At 38.5% G+C, this 24450-nt stretch overlaps 1 protein-coding gene across 2 annotated transcripts in view; it reads left to right on the forward strand.

Moving 5' to 3' along the window:
• The window catches only part of LOC133629708 (copine-3-like), a 34522-nt gene that overhangs the window by 5403 nt on the left and 4669 nt on the right, over positions 1-24450 (forward strand). For both annotated transcript variants that reach the window (XM_062020625.1, XM_062020626.1), the window contains exons 4-16: positions 3245-3427; positions 5865-5939; positions 6015-6086; positions 9466-9546; positions 9631-9720; positions 17247-17345; positions 17416-17502; positions 17579-17638; positions 17731-17864; positions 20054-20108; positions 20182-20233; positions 22975-23108; positions 23176-23412. In XM_062020625.1, the coding sequence (XP_061876609.1) occupies positions 3245-3427; positions 5865-5939; positions 6015-6086; positions 9466-9546; positions 9631-9720; positions 17247-17345; positions 17416-17502; positions 17579-17638; positions 17731-17864; positions 20054-20108; positions 20182-20233; positions 22975-23108; positions 23176-23412 (1359 nt within the window). The remainder of the gene's footprint in view (positions 1-3244; positions 3428-5864; positions 5940-6014; positions 6087-9465; positions 9547-9630; positions 9721-17246; positions 17346-17415; positions 17503-17578; positions 17639-17730; positions 17865-20053; positions 20109-20181; positions 20234-22974; positions 23109-23175; positions 23413-24450) is intronic.

Here is a 24450-nt window from a genome sequence, read left to right on the forward strand (position 1 = left end):
GATTAATTTTAGAATTTTGATGACATGTTTTAAATAGGTTAAAATCCAATCTGCACTTTGTTAAAATATATAACAAATTGGACCAAGCTATATTTCTAACAAAGACAAATCCTTATTAATTCTATATTTTCCAGAACAAAAATTTTAAAAGAAATTCAAAAGACTTTGAAATAACATTTAAATTTGATTCTACAGATTTTCTAGATTTGCCAGAATAATTTTTTTGAATTTTAATCATAATAAGTTTGAAGAAATATTTCACAAATATTCTTCGTCGAAAAAAAAGAAGCTAAAATGAAGAATTCAATTAAAATGTATTTATTATTCTTTACAATAAAAAAAAAAATGTACTTGAACATTGATTTAAATTGTCAGGAAAGAAGAGGAAGGAATTTAAAAGGTAAAAAGGTATATGTGTTTAAAAATCCTAAAATCATTTTTAAGGTTGTATTTTTTCTCTAAAATTGTCTTTCTGAAAGTTATAAGAAGCAAAGTAAAAAAAATTAATGAATTTATTTAAACAAGTGAAGACCAAGTCTTTAAAATATTTTCTTGGATTTTCAAATTCTATTTGAGTTTTGTCTCTCTTAGAATTAAAAATGTCGGGTAAAGCGAGACCATCTTGCTAGTAAATAAATAAAATTTAAAAAATAGAGGCAGCTCACTGGTAAGTGCTGCTATTTGAGCTATTTTTAGAACAGGCCAGCGGGCGACTCATCTGGTCCTTACGGGCTACCTGGTGCCCGAGGGCACCGCGTTGGTGACCCCTGCCCTAGAACAATTAGGAGTGTGATGGAAGATAATGAAGTCTGTAAATTACAAGGCAAAGAAGCGCAAAATAAGTACACTAATTAGTAATAACTTAAGTCTGTATTCTGCACAACTGACAAGCTTGTGTAGAACAATACAACCCTCAAAGCGCTATCTGGGCTTTTCCTTCCGACTCAAAACTCCTTCCATCAACTCAAACCTTTTTCAATCAACTTGGAGACATTAGAAAGTTTTCCATGATCCGCCAGGAAATTCCTTCAAAACAACTCTCTCCTACCCTCCAGCAACTCTGACACCTTCTTGGTGGCAGAGTCCTGGTTTCATCTAGGACGATGCTATCTAACATCAGCATGGTAGAGCTAATATTTGTAAATGGTGCAGACATCAAGTGCCACAAGACCTGGGCTGTGGACTGGTCTATGTCTGCGGTCATTCAAGTGTGAAAGCTGCAAAGATGTCTTGTTTTGGTGTGACATCAGAGGTCAACCAATACATTTATTTATCCCTGCTAATAGGAAATAAGCCCCAGGAGACACGTCGTACCACCAATGGTTGCATTAGAGAGAGTAAATGAAACTGGGACTTACAATAAATACAATAAAACACTTTAAAAAAAAATCAGACTAATTTAGTGCGGAGTCCGTCCCTACGCTTCCATGCACTAAATTAGTCTGATTTCCCAAATAGTTTGTTTATTCTATTTTCACAACTGTGTGTAAAGTCCAAGTGTTTATACACCATGTTCCTCCCGTACACTGGGTGGCGCTTACTTCCTTTTAGTGCAGATAAATGTCTTGCTTTTCTGGTTGACCTATGACGTCTGTGGATCCTAACAACTTAACAGCCTAGCTCTGATGTGACGGCTGCTGGAATATTGTCACACGTTACAAATTAGGGTTGACCCGATACTAATCATTAAGTACCGGTACCAAAATGTATATTGATACTTTTACATACTTTCCCAAATAAAGGGAACTACAAAAAATGTCAATATTGGCTTTATTTTAACAGAATATCTTATACTACATTAAACACTCACAGTCAAAGAACAATTTTACAAGGTTAGAATATAAATTAAAAGGCATTGAAATCAATCAATCAATCATCAATCAAAGTTTACTTATATAGCCCTAAATCACCAGTGTCTCAATGGGCTGCACAAGCCACAACGACATCCTGGGCTCAGATCCCCCATCAGGGCAAGGAAAAACTCAACCCAATGGGATGACAATGAGAAACCTTGGAGGGGACCGAAGATGTGGGGACCCCCAGTCCATAGTGGATCTAGTTAATAGTGTGAGAGTCCAGTCCATAGATGATCTAGTTAATAGTGTGAGAGTCCAGTCCATAGTGGATCTAGTTAATAGTGTGAGAGTCCAGTCCATAGTGGATCTAGTTAATAGTGTGAGAGTCCAGTCCATAGATGATCTAGTTAATAGTGTGAGAGTCCAGTCCATAGTGGATCTAGTTAATAGTGTGAGAATCCAGTCCATAGTGGATCTAGTTAATAGTGTGAGTCCAGTCCATAGTGGATCTAGTTAATAGTGTGAGAGTCCAGTCTATAGATGATCTAGTTAATAGTGTGAGAGTCCAGTCCATAGTGGATCTAGTTAATAGTGTGAGAGTCCAGTCCATAGTGGATCTAGTTAATAGTGTGAGAGTCCAGTCCATAGTGGATCTAACATAATAGTGTGAGAGTCCAGTCCATAGTGGATCTAGTTAATTGTGTGAGAGTCCAGTCCATAGTGGATCTAGTTAATAGTGTGAGAGTCCAGTCCATAGTGGATCTAGCTAATAGTGTGAGAGTCCAGTCCATAGTGGATCTAACATAATATTGTGAGAGTCCAGTCCATAGTGGATCTAACATAATAGTGTGAGAGTCCAGTCCATAGTGGATCTAACATAATAGTGAGAGTCCAGTCCATAGTGGATCTAACATAATAGTGTGAGAGTCCAGTCCATAGTGGATCTAACATAATAGTGTGAGAGTCCAGTCCATAGTGGATCTAACATAATAGTGTGAGAGTCCAGTCCATAGTGGATCTAACATAATAGTGAGAGTCCAGTCCATAGTGGATCTAACATAATAGTGTGAGAGTCCAGTCCATAGTGGATCTAACATAATAGTGTGGGAGTCCAGTCCGTAGTGGATCTAACATAATAGTGAGAGTCCAGTCCATAGTGGATCTAACATAATATTGTGAGAGTCCAGTCCATAGTGGATCTAACATAATAGTGTGAGAGTCCAGTCCATAGTGGATCTAACATAATAGTGAGAGTCCAGTCCATAGTGGATCTAACATAATAGTGTGAGAGTCCAGTCCGTAGTGGATCTAGTAGGAAACATAGTCAGTGTTTCACTGGCCAATGGGGTATTTACATTCATCAGTATGAACTCTGCCTAGCAACAAGTGACCAGCACAGTTACATACTTGAAAAGTTCTTAATGACTTTCATTGATGTTATTTTTTAGGTTGGCCGCACAGAGAGGATAATGAACTGCCTCAATCCCACATTTTCCAAGACATTTGTCTTGGACTATTATTTTGAGATGGTGCAGAAGTTACGCTTTGAAGTGTATGACATTGATGACAATGTCACCTGCAGTCTGCAAGATGCTGACTTCCTGGGACAACTTGAGTGCACCTTGGGGCAGGTACGTTGGTTTTGCCTTTTTCCTCACTCATAGGTCACGTTTCAAACACAGTTTAGGGCCCTATTCTCCCTTCAGGTGAAGTGAAAACAGGTGTGATAGCAATCTGATGTGGACTTCCACCTGTCATCATCATCTGAAAGGTGTACTCTGGGTGGAGGACACTTACATGTGGGTGTGACCTGTCAAATCTGGCCTTCAGCGTATTCTCCCATCACTTCAGTACTTTTGCTCTCAGGCTGCAATAAGTGCAGACATCTAAGAAGATGAAACATGATTTGCACTAACATGTAGTTCTACATCACAAATAAGTAGTGCTACATCACACATACTAAAAGGATGAAATAAGCTTCCAGAAAACTATACCGGTACATATTTTCAACACTTCCTGAAAACACCCGTTGAGGTGAAAGTAAAACCACCATATTGCTATTCTGAAGTAAGTATGGAACATGATTGTGTGCTGAGTGTGAGCGTGCTTATATCAGCAGTATTTACACATCCTGCTACTTCCAGATGTTTTCATCTGGACTGTGATCCATGACATATTTCTTGGACTGTGATCCATGACATATTTCTTGGATCGTACGTTTCAGACGTGTTCAAAAAGGAAGACAGACTAACCCAGAACAACAACATTGATTAAATCAAATAAATAACAAGATAGTGATGTTTCAAACATGTTTACACTTTCACATGTCCAAAAAGGAGTAGGAAGAAGCAGAGCTTATTTGATTCTGCCACTTTCACAATTGTTCACTTCCTTTGTGATCTTAAACACAACAACACTCAATGAATGAATGAATACATATTAACACAGTTGACATGAATAGGAAGTTAATATGATTGATATCATTTACTAAGTATGTGATAGGTTCTGTCATTCATCAATCATCACTATTTCTCTTCCCTCTACTTTGTAAAGACTTGAAGTTGGAGCAAGTTCTTCAACTGATCATATTGTTGTTATATTGTTTGACTTCTTTGCTTCTTTACAAATGTCGGTTTTATAGAGATTGAACAAATTTGGTCCTGGTATTGATCCCTGGGGTACACCACAAGATATATTTAGAGTGGCAAACGTCGTGTATTGCTTGCTGTTGGTTAAGTAGCTTCTTATCTGGTTTCACACCTGCCTTCTGATGCCATACCTTTCTAATTTGTGGATTAAGGTATTATGACTAATTGTGTCAAATGTTGTTGTGAGATGTTGCTGTTTACTGTCTAAATCAACTGTTATGTCCATTAATGCTGTCCATGTTTACATTTTGGCTCTGCATTGCTATTGGTTATCGACAAGTTTACCACTTTTATCTTTTATCAATCTGTTTTGGATACATTTAGCAAATGTTTTGAAAAATTGTGGAAGTAGGGAACAATAGTGATTATTTAATAACCATATATATATATATATTATACACTACCGTTCAAAAGTTTGGGGTCACATTAAAATGTCCTTATTTTTCAATGAAGATAACTTTAAACTAGTCTTAACTTTAAAGAAATACACTCTATACATTGCTAATGTGGTAAATGACTATTCTAGCTGCAAATGTCTGCTTTTTGGTGCAATATCTACATAGGTGTATAGAGGCCCATTTCCAGCAACTATCACTCCAGTGTTCTAATGGTACAATGTGTTTGCTCATTGGCTCAGAAGGCTAATTGATGATTAGAAAACCCTTGTGCAATCATGTTCACACATCTAAAAAAAACAGTTTAGCTCGTTACAGAAGCTACAAAACTGACCTTCCTTTGAGCAGATTGACTTTCTGGAGCATCACATTTGTGGGGTCAATTAAACGCTCAAAATGGCCAGAAAAAGAGAACTTTCATCTGAAACTCGACAGTCTATTCTTGTTCTTAGAAATGAAGGCTATTCCACTAAATTGTTTGGGTGACCCCAAACTTTTGAACGGTAGTGTATATCATGTAGTGTCTATCAACTGATTGGATTGATTATTATAAAGTTATCATCAAACTGTCACGCTCCACCACGCAAGCAAAGGTGCAGACAAAAAAGTCCACCCACACAAACAGCTGTTAGGCCCCTCTGACATGTGATTGTATTAAATAACTAGTGAAACAAAGTTTCATCCACAGATTATTATGAACATCCATCCATATGCAGACTACATCACCATGACAACGCACCTTCACACGACAAGCCGTGCCTCGCTTTTCAAATGTTAACTGTTATCTATTTCACGGTGTTAGTAAAAGGGCATGATCCATGGTTTTCACACCACCTGGTGTCATGCAGTAGTAAGGAGCCCACCATCATGGCAGACGTACACCCTTTTGCCCGACTTACACGGGGGCTGCACATGCATAACTTCTAGCACTTAGCTGCAAACGGGAGAATAGCTCCCTAACACATTTGATTTACTACAGTATGTGTTGATTCATCTTGTGTGTCGAAACTTTGTCACCTGTACAGATTGTGTCTTCCAACAATGTGAAGAAACCACTTCTCATGAAGGACAAGAGGCCTGCAGGAGCTGCAAGCATCACTGTGAGCCACTGGACTCGGCATGAACTTATTCACTGTGTTTTGTTTTTGAAGACCATGTTTTGTCACACGTGATAGATCCATGCTGAGGAAAGAACCGACAGCAGGGTGGTGCAATTGGAGGTGGCAGGTAGACAGCTGGACAAGAAGGTACCTCCGCTTCTTTATGGCTTATTATGACTTTTTGACAAATTCATGGCACTATAGATGTTAACTGCTAACAGGTTCAAACACTGATGACATCTATTAATCAGACAAGAAGCAAGGAACCATGCAGAGACAGAGTTCAATTTAGCTCAGGAGAACGCATGGAGCTGCACACTTAGTCACAGTCTCGCCCTACGCTCTAAGGTACAGCTCCTGCGTCCCTCTATTTATTCAGGAGTTCCCCAGTCAACATCACTGAAGCCGCCTCTAAAAGGAGTGGTCACATATATCATGCAAAGCAGGTCCAGTATGCACAATACGTGACGGAATGTGCTGGGGCCTTGTAATTGCCTTGTTTCTGCTTCGTCTGCGTGCTGTCATCTTATCTTCATTGAGGTCCTTGAAGTCCTTGGCTGTTAGCGGGCTATAACAAAGATAACATCTGCGGCTGAGGCCACCCCTCAGACAAGAAGTTTTGTCCTGACACAGATAGAAAAAATGCGGCTTGAGCACAATAGCTAATAACTATAGCAACCGACTTTAAGCATACTAAAGTTGTGTGATAATATATATATACATGATTATTCTAACACTGAAGTGTTTGGATTGTGTGTATTACTCAAACAAGTGTGACTACACTTGGTGCAGTTTGTCACCAACATGGAGCGACAGCAGTCAAGAGTCTCGGGACACGAGTACAGTCTACAATAACACCAGAAATAGATGCTAGATCTGTTGCTAGTCGTTTTTAATAACAAAAGAGTGACTAAAAGGATTGGAGAAATCTGTAGAAAAACAGATTGTCCAATAAGCAGCAACAATTGAAAAATAGAACTAAACAGCATCATGGAAGAACACATATTAGTTCACACTAATTAATAATAACAGATTAGTTTTAAACGTATGTATAGGTTTGAAATATATGCAGAGTAGCAAATGATATGATGATGTCATATTGACCACGCCCCCACAGGTAACTTGGCAATGGAGGGGAAACCCTGTGGATTAAATTCATCATACACTGCAAAAAGTCAGTGTTCAAAAACAAGAAGAAAAAAAATACAAAAATGAGGGGTATTTTACTTGAACTAAGCAAAATTATCTGCCAATAGAACAAGAAAATTTGGCTTGTCAAGACTTTCCAAAACAAGTAAAATTAGCTAACCTCAATGAACCCAAAAATAGCTTAAAATAAGTATATTCTCACTAATAACAAATGCACTTTTCTTGATAGAAAAAAAAGAGACCTTTTTGCTCAATATGTTGAAAAATATTCTTAAATGAAGTAAATGCTAGTGCCATTATCTTGACATAATGATATGCGCTCGGCATTACATTTCTTCAAACCAGCAAACTTATACTAAAAACTAGTTTATTGTTGTTAATGGAAAGGCAACAAGGCAAGCGCTTGTTACTCTCGGGGTCTCCTAGCCGCTCAGGCTAATCATATTTTCTAAAAATGCATTTTTCCATCGACAACATGACATCATCGCGCCAAGTGTGTGCTCTTTCAGTCAATTAGTGTGCATATATACAGCCCGGCCCAAAATGTTTTAATTGTAACTTTGAAGAATTCATCTGAATGTGCATGAACTATTTCTGTTCAAAATAGTTAGAAATGTCACATCTTAATGTACTGTGCCAACTGTACTACTATATGAGTACGTATTTTCTATTGTTTCATTGAAAATAAAACAGCCAAGTCCATTTGGCTGTCATCTGTTTTAATTATGAGACACAATTGTGTCAAAATCATGATTTTTTTTTTCATGCTTGAAATAAGAAATGATGACTTTAAAAAAGTAGTTTTATACTTGTGAGTGTTGATGACACAGCTTTGCAACACTTGATATTCTAGTTTCAAGCATGTTTTAGTCAATATAGCTCATCAAATCTCAGCAACAAGCTGTAATATCTTACTGAGATCATTTGGGACCAAAACACTTCAAACAAGTAAAACACTCTAACATCAAATCTGCTTAGTGAGAAGAATTATCTTATCAGACAGAAAATAAGCAAATATCACCCTTATTTGACATATTTCATCTTAGATTTCAGTTTTTGCAGTGTAGGTCCTCTCTAATGAACTGGAAGAAAGATGTATTGTGCAGTCTGGAATACACTTCATCTGACTTCATCTGGAAGAAAGATGTATTGTGCAGTCTGGAAAACACTTCATCTGACTTCATCTAGAAGAAACATGTATTGTGCAGTCTGGAATACACTTCATCTGACTTCATCTGGAAGAAAGATGTATTGTGCAGTCTGGAATAGACTTCATCTGACTTCATCTGGAAGAAAGATGTATTGTGCAGTCTGGAAAACACTTCATCTGACTTCATCTAGAAGAAAGATGTATTGTGCAGTCTGGAATAGACTTCATCTAGAAGAAAGATGTATTGTGCAGTCTGGAATACACTTCATCTGACTTCATCTAGAAGAAAGATGTATTGTGCAGTCTGGAATAGACTTCATCTAGAAGAAAGATGTATTGTGCAGTCTGGAATAGACTTCATCTAGAAGAAAGATGTATTGTGCAGTCTGGAATAGACTTCATCTAGAAGAAAGATGTATTGTGCAGTTTGGAATAGACTTCATCTAGAAGAAAGATGTATTGTGCAGTCTGGAATAGACTTCATCTAGAAGAAAGATGTATTGTGCAGTCTGGAATAGACTTCATCTAGAAGAAAGATGTATTGTGCAGTCTGGAATACACTTCATCTGACTTCATCTGGAAGAAAGATGTATTGTGCAGTCTGGAAAACACTTCATCTGACTTCATCTAGAAGAAACATGTATTGTGCAGTCTGGAATACACTTCATCTGACTTCATCTGGAAGAAAGATGTATTGTGCAGTCTGGAATAGACTTCATCTAGAAGAAAGATGTATTGTGCAGTCTGGAATAGACTTCATCTAGAAGAAAGATGTATTGTGCAGTCTGGAATACACTTCATCTGACTTCATCTAGAAGAAAGATGTATTGTGCAGTCTGGAATAGACTTCATCTAGAAGAAAGATGTATTGTGCAGTCTGGAATACACTTCATCTGACTTCATCTGGAAGAAAGATGTATTGTGCAGTCTGGAATAGACTTCATCTAGAAGAAAGATGTATTGTGCAGTCTGGAATAGACTTCATCTAGAAGAAAGATGTATTGTGCAGTCTGGAATAGACTTCATCTAGAAGAAAGATGTATTGTGCAGTCTGGAATAGACTTCATCTAGAAGAAAGATGTATTGTGCAGTCTGGAATACACTTCATCTGACTTCATCTAGAAGAAAGATGTATTGTGCAGTCTGGAATAGACTTCATCTAGAAGAAAGATGTATTGTGCAGTCTGGAATACACTTCATCTGACTCCTGTGCTCTTTTCTGCCCAGAGCTTCTTTGGAAAGTCTGACCCTTTCTTGGAATTCTCCAAAGAGACGGACACAGGCTGGCTGTTGGCTCACAGGACAGAGGTACCATTGACTACTACCACTACAGACTAGTGGAATACAAGCATGTGGAACAGAAGTGTCTAATGATTGGTGACACGTGTGCAGGTGGTCAAATACAACCTCAACCCAACATGGAAGCCTTTCCGAATCCCACTGCAGGCACTCACTGGAGGAGATGTGGAGAAATCTATAAAGGTATTTTCTACAACCACTTAGCTTATTACAGAGTCTTATCCTTTTCTTAGCCTTATGTTCAATCAATAGGTCATTAATTGTTAAGAAGGGGTATGATTCAATAAGATATGCAATTGTCAACATGTCATGTACTTCAGTGTATATACAGTAGCATGTTTGAAATATACATGTCATGTACTTCAGTGTATATAGCATGTTTGAAATCAACTATAGTTCAACTATTATACTCAATACTCTAATATCAAACATTTATAACAATGATCAGTTTTGGTTTATGTTTAATTTGATACTGACGGAGCTGTCAGAAAAGTTATTTTATGTCATCAATCATTTATTTTGGTGATATCAAGTTTTACTCTGAATATACTGTGTATAGTCCAGTGCTTCTCAAACTTGTTTCACCAAGTACAACCTCAGAAAACACTTGGCTCTCCAAGTACCACTAGTGTAGTAGACCTAAGTATTCATTAAGTACCACCATCATGACAACATTAAATACAGTAGTGTAGTAGACCTAAGTATTCATTAAGTACCACCATCATGACAACATTAAATACAGTAGTGTAGTAGACCTAAGTATTCATTAAGTACCACCATAATGACAACATTAAATACAGTAGTGTAGTAGACCTAAGTATTCATTAAGTACCACCATAATGACAACATTAAATACAGTAGTGTAGTAGACCTAAGTATTCATTAAGTACCACCATAATGACAACATTAAATACAGTAGTGTAGTAGACCTAAGTATTCATTAAGTACCACCATAATGACAACATTAAATACAGTAGTGTAGTAGACCTAAGTATTCATTAAGTACCACCATAATGACAACATTAAATACAGTAGTGTAGTAGACCTAAGTATTCATTAAGTACCACCATAATGACAACATTAAATACAGTAGTGTAGTAGACCTAAGTATTCATTAAGTACCACCATCATGACAACATTAAATACAGTAGTGTAGTAGACCTAAGTATTCATTAAGTACCACCATAATGACAACATTAAATACAGTAGTGTAGTAGACCTAAGTATTCATTAAGTACCACCATAATGACATTAAATACAGTAGTGTAGTAGACCTAAGTATTCATTAAGTACCACCATCATGACAACATGAAATACAGTAGTGTAGTAGACCTAAGTATTCATTTAGTACCACCATAACGACAACATTAAATACAGTAGTGTAGTAGACCTAAGTATTCATTAAGTACCACCATCATGACAACATTAAATACAGTAGTGTAGTAGACCTAAGTATTCATTAAGTACCACCATAATGACAACATTAAATACAGTAGTGTAGTAGACCTAAGTATTCATTAAGTACCACCATAATAACAACATTAAATACAGTAGTGTAGTAGACCTAAGTATTCATTAAGTACCACCATAATGACAACATTAAATACAGTAGTGTAGTAGACCTAAGTATTCATTAAGTACCACCCTAATGACAACATTAAATACAGTAGTGTAGTAGACCTAAGTATTCATTAATGTACCACCATAATGACAACATTAAATACAGTAGTGTAGTAGACCTAAGTATTCATTAAGTACCACCATCATGACAACATTAAATACAGTAGTGTAGTAGACCTAAGTATTCATTAAGTACCACCATGATGACAACATTAAATACAGTAGTGTAGTAGACCTAAGTATTCATTAAGTACCACCATAATGACAACATTAAATACAGTAGTTTAGTAGACCTAAGTATTCATTAAGTACTACCATCATGACAACATTAAATACAGTAGTGTAGTAGACCTAAGTATTCATTAAGTACCACCATAATGACAACATTAAATAGTGTAGTGTAGTAGACCTAAGTATTCATTAAGTACCACCATGACAACATTAAATACAGTAGTGTAGTAGACCTAAGTATTCATTAAGTACCACCATCATGACAACATTAAATACAGTAGTGTAGTAGACCTAAGTATTCATTAATTACCACCATCATGACAACATTAAATACAGTAGTGTAGTAGACCTAAGTATTCATTAAGTACCACCATAATGACATCATTAAATACAGTAGTGTAGTAGACCTAAGTATTCATTCAGTACCACCATGATGACAACATTAAATACAGTAGTGTAGTAGACCTAAGTATTCATTAAGTACCACCATAATGACAACATTAAATACAGTAGTGTAGTAGACCTAAGTATTCATTAAGTACCACCATAATGACAACATTAAATACAGTAGTGTAGTAGACCTAAGTATTCATTAAGTACCACCATAATGACAACATTAAATACAGTAGTGTAGTAGACCTAAGTATTCATTAAGTACCACCATGATGACAACATTAAATACAGTAGTGTAGTAGACCTAAGTATTCATTAAGTACCACCATAATGACAACATTAAATACAGTAGTGTAGTAGACCTAAGTATTCATTAAGTACCACCATAATGACAACATTAATATACAGTAGTGTAGTAGACCTAAGTATTCATTAAGTACCACCATGATGACAACATTAAATACAGTAGTGTAGTAGACCTAAGTATTCATTAAGTACCACTATAATGACAACATGATAACACAGTAGCGTACTAGGCTTAAGTATTCATTAAAAACAAGGCAGAGGTTTTATTTAACAAGTATATGTCATATTTTTGCCCACTGTAAGATTACACGCAGTTTGAACAGTCACACCATGTTTGAATATTTGATGAAGGGATTATTTGGTGCACTCCCAGATGGAGCCTGTGTACCACTAGTAGGAGAGTCGTGTATAGAGAGAGTATGGACAAGCCATCTCCTCAATGATTGGTCAAAAGGCACCCATGTGACTACAGGACGCCATGTTAGGTACCAGTTTCAAGCGACATCATACATGTCTTTTAATTGAAGAGTGTTTGCTGTGTAAACATGTCCTCTTGGGCAGCATGATGGAGATGCTCCACTGCAAAGAATGTAGGTGTCCTGCAACACAGGAAAGAGAAATAAGGGAAGGCTGGAGAGCCAATAACACTTACTTGTGCTAAGTAAACATACATAGACATGGTAAACCTGTTATGCACCTTCAGTAAGAGTGAATTAATACACTTTATCTAACCAAACTTTGCTTCAAAAGTGCACCTTTTCTTCACATGTCAGTAATAACACAAACTCAACTACTAAATGTTGCTGTGAAAAGCAGCATATGTTCAGTATTTCAGTTAATATGGCGATAATGCAATCAGGAAGCCATGACTGGCCACACCAATATTCCACACAGCAAACATATATACAGTAGGTCAGGGATTACAAACTATACTTTGGAGGCACAGTTAACGTACTTTACACCAAAGTCGTACTTCCTCCATAAGTGTTGGTCCAAAGCTAAGGAGGATTTGGGCAGATTGAGAGTAACATGTTTATTTTTGTTGGTTGTGTATAGTGTAACGTACATTGTGCCAGCAGGAGTGTGTTAGAGAGCCGCTGGTCACTATAAACTCTGCATGAATGTAGCGGCCGACTGCATCAAAAACTGACACAAAGTTGCCCCAAAATGTTTATTATAAAGTAGGGGTGTAACGGTACACAAAAATGTTGGTTCGGTACGTACCTCGGTTTAGAGGTCACGGTTCGGTTCATTTTCGGTACAGTAAGAAAACAACAAATTATAAAGTTTGGGGTTATTTATTTACCAAATTTGCTAAATCTTCCACCAAAAATATTTTTCTTAGTGTAATATTTGATGTGAAGTAATGGGAACCTTGGATAGGTCAATTCATAATGACATTGATTTTGATTCAATATTATGTTTTGAGCAATGACAGTTTGATAGAAAAAAAAAACAGCTTTGTTTTATTAGTCAACATTGCAACTTTTTCTAAATGACATTTAACCTTTAAGCTTTTTATTTCACTTTTGTTATGTTTTTGTTTATTTGAATAGTATTTTTAGAATGTGCCGTGGGCCTTTAACACATTAGCTGTGGGCCGCAAATGGCACACTTTTGACACCCCTGCTATAGATAATAAAAAATGTAATGTGATAAATCTATGGATAAAAAGCAGAGCCTGGCGACGCATGCGCGTTTATCATAACTCTCTCTCTCTCTCTCTGTCTCTGCCCCTCCCTCACCAATGCTGCTGTTTGTTTTGTTTTTAACCCCTTCTTAACCCTGAACGTACATTGAAAATACACGCAACCCGAACTCAAAATGCCGGACATTTCAGGCATTTAAGAAACTCCGCCCTGACAGCTCCGCAAAAGAGGACGTATGGTCAGTCTATCCTAGCCCGTTAGCTGCTAGCATGCCGTGTGTTGTGTGCATTGTTTACACAACGTGCGTTATGCTACTTAATATGTCCGTGTGGAAACTCGTTCGGTACACCTCCGAACCGAACCGACACCTCCGTACCGAAACGGTTCAATACAAATACATGTACCGTTACACCCCTATTGTAAAGTAAACACTACTGTGACAAAACAATAGCATGTTTTTTGTAAGTTTATGAGCTGGAGTATATTTAGAACTATTTTCAGACTCATTATTTTGGTTTATTTGGTCATAGAAAGTAACTTCAGAAGGACTGAACTGCATGTTTCCCAGCACAGCCACACACGTCCTCGGTAGCAAACATGGCGCCTGTGGTCTAGTTGTCCATACACGACTCTGACCGCTGGTACACGCACCACAGTTTGAGAATCACTACACTATTGATTGTTTCAACTACTAATGTTTGCTATTTCCAAGACGTGGTATTAGTTTGTGTTTTATGTTTATCCTTTTTTTAATGCACACTTGTCAGGAAGAGGTCACTTCCTGCCAACACTGCAAGTGAGTCCACTGTTTGCTTTATGTGTGCTCGGATGCAGTGTTCATAGCGGACGTCCTCAAGTCCTGCACATGGACGTCGCTGTCTAAAGAATGCATACATTGTGACTCTATGGTGACTTTCAGTTATTGATCTAACGATACCAGCTGCTTTTCAACTTTCAGCCACAATCTGACTATGCTATCCATGTACTTTTGCTTCATAATTATTCATAGATTACATTCAATAAGTGGTTCATTCATAGTTTTCATTGTTTGTTTCCCTCATAGATGTTTTCCCTTTGTTAGCGAGCTGGCATCATGTACAGTGGACCCGTTTATGTCGACGCTGCTCGACATAGACAATATCTGTCAGGTTCAAAACCCCATGACATCTATTAAACAGACAAGAAGCAAGGAATTAAACAGAGAGAGGATTCAATTTGGCTCATGAGGAGAAACATCTGGGCTGTACTCTTGTACAGTCTTCCACCACGCTCTGACGAAATGGTTGCACGCTTCCTCTTTTATTTGGACTTTCCCTGATTACATAGCAACAGCTGTTTCTAAAGGGAGATGGGGTCGTAAACAGCTGTTGCACTCGGTCACAAAACAGTTCAAAGAAAAGATGCCTGGAGCTTGCGTCAGGTCCTGCTTCCTCTCCGCTTTGTAGATCTTTCTGTGGATTACAATAGATCAAAGAAACCGACACCTTCACGTCGCTTCCCATCGTACACAGTGGAGTTTTACAAGCCTTTTGCTTGGTAAAATCAAAGACAGCTTTTGTCTCCTCGCCGGGAACTCATGGGAACAGAAAGTTTTGTAATAACTTACGTACAATTATTCTGACAATATCTCTCGACGTAATCCAACCCAACTGAACAGGAAGTCATTGAAAGAGTCACTAAAACATATTTAAATGTTGCATACTGTCACTAGGCTGTAGTAATGTTGCTGATGTCCTTTCACGCAATAATGAAGAAGATAATACAACACATGTTGACATAGTTTTCATAGACATTACACCCGCGTGAGTCGCCAATTTCATGTCGACAAAAGCGGTCAACTTCAGTCTGCACTTTTTAGTGAGAAGAAGACGACTTGATGTGTTGTTGACATAAAGGGGACCGACTTAAGCGGGTTCCTTCCACTGTAGTTCATCTCCATGTCGCTTCATCCCATGTTTAGTTCCTCTGAGAGTGAATTGCTGGCTGCTACTTTATGGCAGTGGTCCCCAACCTTTTTTGCACACGGACCGGTTTTATGTAGGCATTATTTTCAGGGCCCGGCTTTCCACTTGTGCCAGATAAATACAGCAAAAATAAGTGCATGGAAAATACAACTCACTATAACGCTGAGTTAGTGGGAGATCTGGGGCCGTACTTATCAAGCTTCTTAGAGTGCCATTTTACACTTAAGTCCTGAGAATTTGCGAAATTTAGTCCTACTCTCAAACTTAAGAATAAAAGCTTTTTATCAACGTTCTTAAGTCTAAGAATCACTCCTACTCTCCACGATATTTAAGAGACCTTCAGAGGTGTCTTAAGTGGTTAGGAGTTGCCAGCAGGGGATGGCACTGAGGCGAGAGAGACGTGCGCCAACGTTCAGGGAGCGGAACGATGTCCTGGATTTGTTTGATGACGAGCAGCTGATCAAACGGTATTGTTTAGACAGAGCGGATATTATTTTTGTCACAGATTTAATACTTTTCGATTCCTTGTTGATTTCTGCATGTGGCTGCAGTGGGCTAGTATATATAGAGCCACCCACACCAGTTTCAAATTAGTTGCCTAATTAATGAATTGGAAAGAAAATTTTATGAGAGTAGCGTATATGTGTGGCCGTGAGGTGAGTGACGTCAGTGAGTGTGTGGGCGAGAGAAGAGAGGGAGCGGTAGCGTGAGTGCCGACGGGGACTAGTTTGTTTTGTATTATTTTGTAGTTTATTGTCAAAATATACACTCCCATTGTCTACTTAAATATTTCCAAGATATTTCTTTATTCTTAGACAACGGATTCCCTTCCGTGATTGGTCATTTCTATGGACACAGAAATGACGTCACCTAAAATTGCGTTTACGGCACATAGTAATGTCGTAATTCAGCTCTGAGTGTGACACTTAAGATTCAGTCCTACACTTCGCTGAAAGTGTGAGTAAGACGCTTGATAACTAACTTTTAAGTGCAGCTTTCAGCGAAGAATTTATTTACTCTTAAGTCAACTCTTAGCAGACTTCTTAGGAGTAATTCTAAGAAGCTTGATAAGTACGGCCCCTGGACTTTCTTTGCAATGACATGCAAATGGAAATCAGCCTTTGGCTGCAATCTGTCACCTTTATACTTGAAATGCTCATTAATGTGCATTGTATCATGTCACAAAGTGTGTAACAAATGGCAACTCCCTTGAAGGAAATGTATTATACATCTATAAACAAGCCTATTGGTGTGTCACGTGGGACAGGCCAAAGTTAAATCGGAGAAAAATTAGTCGTTTATAAATTACTTTGTTTCTCTGCGGCCCGGTAGCAAATGCGTCACGGACCGGTGGTTGGGGACCACTGCTTTAAGGGATGAGAACCACCCGGCTGTAGTTCAAGTTTGTTGCTGTGTTTATTAGAGGTTGCAGCTTTTTAATGTAGTCTTACCACCCCAGCATGCTTTCGTGTCACGTACCACACATAGTAAGAGGCTGATCCTCAAACTTGTTGCAGTTTCCTGAAGGTGTTGTGTTGTGTTCCAGGTGGATTGTTACGACTTCAGGAGCAGTGGCTCCCACAACCTAATCGGCTCCTTCCAGACCACACTCAGCCAGGTTCAGCAGGCGTCTCAAACATCCGTGGTGAGCTCCACTCCAGTACTCAGATGGACGTACTAAGCACATTTCTCACTCTGATGTCGGGATTCCTCAGGCTGAGTTTGAATGCATCAACCGGAAGAAGAAACAGAGCAAGAAAAGCTACAAAAACTCTGGTATTATAATAATAAAACAATGTCAGGTAATGTTATTTGTTCTTCTAGTCTATCTAAAACATGTCTTTTGGTTGACTCTCTGTCATGAACATGGACTTGCAGATTGTGAAGGAGTATACTTTCCTTGACTTCATCTTTGGTGGCTGTCAGATGAACTTTACCGTGAGTATACCATTTCATTTATACCTATAAACACTTTCTGGACATGGTCTCAAATCCTTCAATTACCAGTAAATACCCTTTATCTATCCCAGATCGCCATTGACTTCACAGGCTCCAACGGGGATCCCAAGTCTCCAAATTCCCTGCATTACATCAGCCCTCAAGGCTTTAATGAATACCTCGCAGCCATTATGGCTGTGGGCAATGTCATCCAAGACTATGACAGGTACGTACAGGAGAATTCCATAACCAGGTAAATACACAACAAATGACGAGAGAAATCTATGGCTGAAGGCGGGGGTGACCTATCTTTATCCGTTGAGGGTAGGGATGATGTTTGATAAGAAATTATCGAGTTCGAGCCTATTATCGAATCCTCTTATCGAACCGATTCCTTATCGATTCTCTTATGGAGTCCAGATAGGTTGTTGTATATGGAAAAAAACACACAACATTTGGTTTAACAAAAGCTCACTTTTATTATATAATAAAAAAATAAAATCTAATAAATAAATAAATATTGACTGTCACCCACCTAAAAAAATAAAATAAAATAAATAAACATTGACTGTTGTTACCCAAAGTATATTAAGTGGGATTTTTCAGAGAAACAAATATATACAGTAACACAAAAACAAGCTGTCTCTGTGATCACTATAGGTGTATAAATAATAATATAGTGTTAAATAAAATCAGTCCCTTGGGCACAAAACTGAAAATAATACAGCTCTCCAAAAAGTGCACTTCTGCTGCTATTGGAACATATCTGTTTGTTATGATGCTTTGACATTTTTGCACTTTATTTCTTTATTGAAAGAAAATTCTAGGAAGAGAAAAGTTGTTTGCAAATGTGGTTACAATGCTAAAAAATGAAAAGTTAAGGCTAAAAAAGAAATACACTATTGAGTTAACATTATTTCTTTATAGGGGGAAAAATGTTATGAGCGAGAGAATATAACAACTACACTACCCAGCATGCAACGGGAGTGACGAGCATGCGCGGTAGCCCTGAAAAGTTTTGCATGTTGCCACGCTGTGAAAGTAAACGTCAAGAACTCAGCCAACACGCCTCGTCTGCATTATTTATAATTAGACAGACAACACATCTACAGTGTGATTTTGTAACGTTTACAAGGAAAGAAAAACAAAAGTTAAAAAAGGGAGATATGTTGTATATATATGTATGTGCTGCGGTTGTTTTAAGAAGGTTGCGACAGCTGCCGTAAAGGAGGTGCGTTGCTAGCCTGGTTGCTATGTTTCCGGTTGGTGGTAAAAGTGTTGGTCATGTGTTTTACCCTGCTCAAATCTCTCAGTAAAGTTATTCGATGGATTATACCTTTTGTTTTGAACTTTATTACACCTTGGAGCGCTTTTTCCCGTCCATTGTTTTCCTGCTTTCGCTATCTGCGCCTAATGACTGAGCTACGTGACGTCAATTCTTGTGATGTCCCATGGAGCATTTCTGGTCGGGACGGGATTCGAATAAAGAATCAACTCTTTTCCTTTACTATAGTGGTCTCGATAACGGGTACCGGTTCTCAAAAAGGGATTCGAGTCCGAGGACTCGGTTCTTTTCTTATCAAACAACCGGGAAAACCGGTTTCGAGTATCATCCCTAGTTGAGGGTCACATTTGGGTCTTGGTATGCACAGAGATACCCTGGCAGTATTCTGAGGCCATTTATCCTCAACCATTAGCTCACGTTGCAGCATCACAATGCACGGCCCCATGTTGCACTGATCTGAACACAATTCATGTCAAATGAAAACATCCCAGTTCTTGCTAGCCAAAATACTTATGAAACATTCGGAGTGCCGGAAAAAAATGAAAAAAATTCACATCTTAATCGCAATTCTTATTTATTTCGATTTCGTATCGATTTAGAATGTTCAATAATCTATTTTTGAAAAGCCGTTCAGGCCGTCTCCACACTTACTCGCTGCACATACAGTACATGTGATAATGATTTATTATCATTTATATAACAAATGATATATTCTAAGAATCGTTTTGATTTAAGAATCGATTCTGAGCTGAATGGTCACCTCCACAATGTGATTTGAATTGAACCGTGAGCCTGGTTGACATGTTTCAGTTCCTGACAATATCCACTTCAGACATTGAAGTCTGTGTTGCAGTGCGTCACGCAAATGTGGCTCACACCCGTTTCTCGCAGGGTTTCTGCTTTTTTTCATGATGTTTTCTAATTCCAGTTTTACAAAATGCTACCAGCCAATGAAATAAAATGAGCTGCAAGTGCAAAAGGCAATCTAATTATATTATATTCTTCTTATATCACAAATTAATTCAACAATACACAAATGAAAGTTACATCTTTGGCTTTTTAAAAGTTTGAAATATTAATACTTGAGTAATCTAAAGTGTTTTCATTTTATGTATTTGTTGTTTGTTTAGTGATAAGATGTTCCCTGTTTTCGGCTTTGGAGCCCAGGTCCCTCCAACGTGGCAGGTCATTATTTTTTTTAAATTCAATCATTTAATATATGTTTGTAATTATTGTAATTATTGTTTTCTTTTTTCAGGTCAGCCATGAGTTTCCTGTCAACTTCAATCCTTCAAACCCTTTTTGTGAAGGTAATGATAAACTGGAGGTGATGGTGTGGTGACCTACATCATGGCAGATAGTGAACATGAATGTTAATACATTCACAATGACACATTAGTCTCATTACATAACTTGTCATTGTCATAAGTTGTATTGTGTGCCAGTGTTGTGTGTTGGTGACAAACTTCTCATGTCACTTTCCATGTGCTTGCCAAGCATGAGGGAAGAATGCAACCACTTTGCTTCTCAGAGCAACAACAGAAATGGTGAACAGTCACAATCGAATCTACTGATATTTACTTTGCTACATTCACTTAAGTACATTTTTGGATGAAGTGTACATGTCCCAGTAGTTTCAATGCAACATACTTTTACTTGTGAAGATGAATCCCTGTTACGCTGAGTTTTATACCGATGGCTACAGTTAATGATGTCCTCATTATATTCAATTATAATCTATTGGGTGTACCCCGCCTGAAAGCAGCTGAGATAGGCTCCAGCAACCCCAAAAGGGACAAGCGGTAGAAAATGGATGGATGGATGATTACTGCTTGCAAATACACAGTGTTAAAGAGACGTCTTTAACACGGTCACATGACACTATTTCACCAATGCACAAGTGACCTTTGACTCCATTTCACCAATCAAACAAAGCCTGGCAGTCACATGACCACATTGTTCTAGTATACATGGCCTAAACTGAGTCCAGGAGGTTTACACCAAAGTTCTAGTCTACATGGCATAAACTGAGTCCAGGAGGTTTATACCAAGGTTCTAGTCTACATGGCATAAACTGAGTCCAGGAGGTTTATACCAAGGTTCTAGTATACATGGCCTAAACTGAGTCCAGGAGGTTTACACCAAGGTTCTAGTCTACATGGCCTAAACTGAGTCCAGGAGGTTTACACCAAGGTTCTAGTCTACATGGCATAAACTGAGTCCAGGAGGTTTATACCAAGGTTCTAGTCTACATGGCATAAACTGAGTCCAGGAGGTTTATACCAAGGTTCTAGTCTACATGGCATAAACTGAGTCCAGGAGGTTTTTTACCAAGGTTCTTGTCTACATGGCATAAACTGAGTCCAGGAGGTTTATACCAAGGTTCTAGTCTACATGGCATAAACTGAGTCCAGGAGGTTTACACCAAGGTTCTAGTCTACATGGCATAAACTGAGTCCAGGAGGTTTATACCAAGGTTCTAGTCTACATGGCATAAACTGAGTCCAGGAGGTTTATACCAAGGTTCTAGTCTACATGGCATAAACTGAGTCCAGGAGGTTTATACCAAGGTTCTAGTCCACATGGCATAAACTGAGTCCAGGAGGTTTATACCAAGGTTCTAGTCTACATGGCATAAACTGAGTCCAGGAGGTTTCTACCAAGGTTCTAGTCTACATGGCATAAACTGAGTCCAGGAGGTTTATACCAAGGTTCTAGTCTACATGGCATAAACTGAGTCCAGGAGGTTTATACCAAGGTTCTTGTCTACATGGCATAAACTGAGTCCAGGAGGTTTATACCAAGGTTCTTGTCTACATGGCATAAACTGAGTCCAGGAGGTTTATACCAAGGTTCTAGTCTACATGGCATAAACTGAGTCCAGGAGGTTTATACCAAGGTTCTTGTCTACATGGCATAAACTGAGTCCAGGAGGGTTATACCAAGGTTCTAGTCTACATGGCATAAACTGAGTCCAGGAGGTTTATACCAAGGTTCTAGTCTACATGGCATAAACTGAGTCCAGGAGGTTTTTTACCAAGGTTCTTGTCTACATGGCATAAACTGAGTCCAGGAGGTTTATACCAAGGTTCTAGTCTACATGGCATAAACTGAGTCCAGGAGGTTTATACCAAGGTTCTAGTCTACATGGCATAAACTGAGTCCAGGAGGTTTATACCAAGGTTCTTGTCTACATGGCATAAACTGAGTCCAGGAGGTTTATACCAAGGTTCTAGTCTACATGGCATAAACTGAGTCCAGGAGGTTTATACCAAGGTTCTTGTCTACATGGCATAAACTGAGTCCAGGAGGTTTATACCAAGGTTCTAGTCTACATGGCATAAACTGAGTCCAGGAGGTTTATACCAAGGTTCTTGTCTACATGGCATAAACTGAGTCCAGGAGGTTTTTTACCAAGGTTCTTGTCTACATGGCATAAACTGAGTCCAGGAGGTTTATACCAAGGTTCTAGTCTACATGGCATAAACTGAGTCCAGGAGGTTTTTTACCAAGGTTCTTGTCTACATGGCATAAACTGAGTCCAGGAGGTTTATACCAAGGTTCTAGTCTACATGGCATAAACTGAGTCCAGGAGGTTTATACCAAGGTTCTAGTCTACATGGCATAAACTGAGTCCAGGAGGTTTATACCAAGGTTCTAGTCTACATGGCATAAACTGAGTCCAGGAGGTTTATACCAAGGTTGTAGTCTACATGGCATAAACTGAGTCTAGGAGGTTTATACCAAGGTTCTAGTCTACATGGCATAAACTGAGTCCAGGAGGTTTATACCAAGGTTCTAGTCTACATGGCATAAACTGAGTCCAGGAGGTTTATACCAAGGTTGTAGTCTACATGGCATAAACTGAGTCTAGGAGGTTTATACCAAGGTTCTAGTCTAAATGCCCCAAAAAACATCCCCAACATTGAATGTTTCTACCTCAGCCAGTCTTGAAAGTTTGTCTCTACCTCTGAACTCTTCATTACAATCCAAGTGGACAAACTGTATGAAAGACAGAATGACATGGAACATTGTACATGTGCTTGTCCAGGTATAGCAGGTGTAGTCCAAGCCTACCAGCAGTGTTTGCCACAGGTGAAGCTCTACGGTCCCACCAACTTCTCCCCCATCATCAACCATGTGGCTACTTTTGGCAGACAGGCATTACAGCAGCAAAGTGCCTCAGTGAGTCCCACACCATTCAACCTAAAGAGTGTCATGGTGGCATGTGACAGCTACGTGTGGTCCACAGCAATACTTTGTGCTGCTCATCATCACCGATGGAGTGATCACAGACATGGATCAGACTCGCACCGCCATCGTCCAGGCCTCGCGTCTGCCCATGTCCATCATCATCGTGGGAGTGGGCGGAGCCGACTTCAGCGCCATGGAGTTCCTGGATGGAGACGACAGCATTTTGAAGTCAGACCTTGGTGAAGCTGCCATGCGCGATATCGTCCAGTTTGTTCCATTCAGACAGTTCCAAAGTGTAAGTACAACATGTCATGTATCATCTCAAACATGTCATGTATCGTCTCACTTTGTGTAAGTACAACATGTCATGTATCGTCTCAAACATGTCATGTATCGTCTCACTTTGTGTAAGTACAACATGTCATGTTATCGTCTCACTTTGTGTAAGTACAACATGTCATGTATCATCTCAAACATGTCATGTATCATCTCACTTTGTGTAAGTACAACATGTCATGTATCATCTCAAACATGTCATGTATCGTCTCACTTTGTGTAAGTACAACATGTCATGTATCGTCTCACTTTGTGTAAGTACAACATGTCATGTTATCGTCTCACTTTGTGTAAGTACAACATGTCATGTATCATCTCAAACATGTCATGTATCATCTCACTTTGTGTAAGTACAACATGTCATGTATCGTCTCAAACATGTCATGTATCGTCTCACTTTGTGTAAGTACAACATGTCATGTATCATCTCAAACATGTCATGTATCGTCTCACTTTGTGTAAGTACAACATGTCATGTATCGTCTCACTTTGTGTAAGTACAACATGTCATGTATCGTCTCAGTTTGTGTAAGTACAACATGTCATGTATCGTCTCACTTTGTGTAAGTACAACATGTCATGTATCGTCTCACTTTGTGTAAGTACAACATGTCATGTATCGTCTCAGTTTGTGTAAGTACAACATGTCATGTATCGTCTCACTTTGTGTAAGTACAACATGTCATGTATCGTCTCACTTTGTGTAAGTACAACATGTCATGTATCGTCTCACTTTGTGTAAGTACAACATGTCATGTATCATCTCAAACACGTCATGTATCGTCTCACTTTGTGTAAGTACAACATGTCATGTATCATCTCAAACATGTCATGTATCGTCTCACTTTGTGTAAGTACATCATGTCATGTATCGTCTCAGTTTGTGTAAGTACATGTCATGTATTGTCTCACTTTGTGTAAGTACAACATGTCATGTATCATCTCACTTTGTGTAAGTACATGTCATGTATCGTCTCAGTTTGTGTAAGTACATGTC

The sequence above is a fragment of the Entelurus aequoreus genome, linkage group LG15 (assembly GCF_033978785.1).
Source record: "Entelurus aequoreus isolate RoL-2023_Sb linkage group LG15, RoL_Eaeq_v1.1, whole genome shotgun sequence".
Classification (NCBI taxonomy): Eukaryota; Metazoa; Chordata; class Actinopteri; order Syngnathiformes; family Syngnathidae; genus Entelurus; species Entelurus aequoreus.